At 40.6% G+C, this 1,172-nt stretch overlaps 1 protein-coding gene across 1 annotated transcript; it reads right to left on the bottom strand.

The window, feature by feature from the left end:
• Window positions 1–336: 336 nt before the first annotated feature.
• LOC126397770 (uncharacterized) lies at window positions 337–903 on the bottom strand. Its single transcript, XM_050056724.1, has 2 exons — window positions 814–903; window positions 337–621 (listed from the first exon to the last, which is right to left on the bottom strand). Exons 1-2 carry the CDS (start codon window positions 901–903, stop codon window positions 337–339), a joined length of 375 nt encoding a protein of 124 aa, XP_049912681.1.
• Window positions 904–1,172: the final 269 nt, after the last annotated feature.

Consider the following 1,172-nt stretch of genomic DNA (forward strand, 5'->3'; position numbering starts at 1 on the left):
AGCATAAAGCTACTAGTTGTGTTTCAGTGAAGTGCACTCATGTTTTTGACTTCCGACATGTTTTACTTCTTTATTCCTCTTCTACTTCCCCTTTTTCTTCCCCAACAACTTCTAGTACTCCTACTGACGATATTAGAACCGTTATAGATAACTATGAAGTCATAACCCAGTGAGTACAAAGAGAAGAGAAACACAATTATACATTTTAAAAATGTGCTTTTATTTGATTCCAGATTACATGGCCGGCAGGTTTACTGTAAAATTGCTGACATCCAAAGATGACTTTCACTTGCAAAGCATTCAGTATTTAAAAACTCTGACATGTCATGATTTACATCATTTTGTGCCTTTGGAGTTAGCAGAGCTCCAGACTTCTTTAGATTCCCTAAGCAACACCAGTTGGCCGTCGTCAGTCAGTTGAACATGGCAGTTGCACTCACACTTGCTGCCAAACCTGCCTTGTCCAACAAAATATGTGTTTGTATGCCACCTGGGAGTGTCACCCTGGTTGTACATGACCAGGTTGCTGTCAGCCTGCATGGACAGGCGGACAACATCTGATCCTGCAGTGTCTGATTCCCACACAGTCTTCCAGCCACAGATGACAAAGTTACCATCCTCCTGCAGGCAGAAAGGGGAGACATCGGGCAGTTATTAGAATGTGCATTTCCAAAAAAGAAATATACACATAAACAACACACTCTCTTAGAAAATAGGAATAATCGCTTTCTTTCATATTTGATTTTAGAAAGGCTGGTAAATAATGTTTGATTTTTATGAACTTCCGGACTGCAAAAAATCTGGTTCCCTCACCTTTAAGATAGCCTTCCACTCCCCGTTGTTGGACATCAGGTATTCACCCTTACGGAGGTGTTCATTTTTTAACAGCTGGTTCTTACTCATGATTCTGAAACAAACAATCAAAAAAGTAATGTTTTATCTGGACACTGCAAATGCATCATCACCACATTCTGGCATTTCATTTGCAAATCAATTGGTCAATATAGAAGTATAGAGTACTTACCGCCTTGAATGTGACACCAGTCAGTCTGTGCACACAAGTGAAGGAGGTGAAATTCACAGCTTTTCACAGCATCTTTATATCATCTGGGCTGGAGGTGAGCAAGTGAGCAAGAGGAGTGCCATACCCACCTATTTTTGCATAGACGTCA

The sequence above is a fragment of the Epinephelus moara genome, chromosome 11, assembly GCF_006386435.1.
Source record: "Epinephelus moara isolate mb chromosome 11, YSFRI_EMoa_1.0, whole genome shotgun sequence".
NCBI classification, from domain to species: Eukaryota; Metazoa; Chordata; class Actinopteri; order Perciformes; family Serranidae; genus Epinephelus; species Epinephelus moara.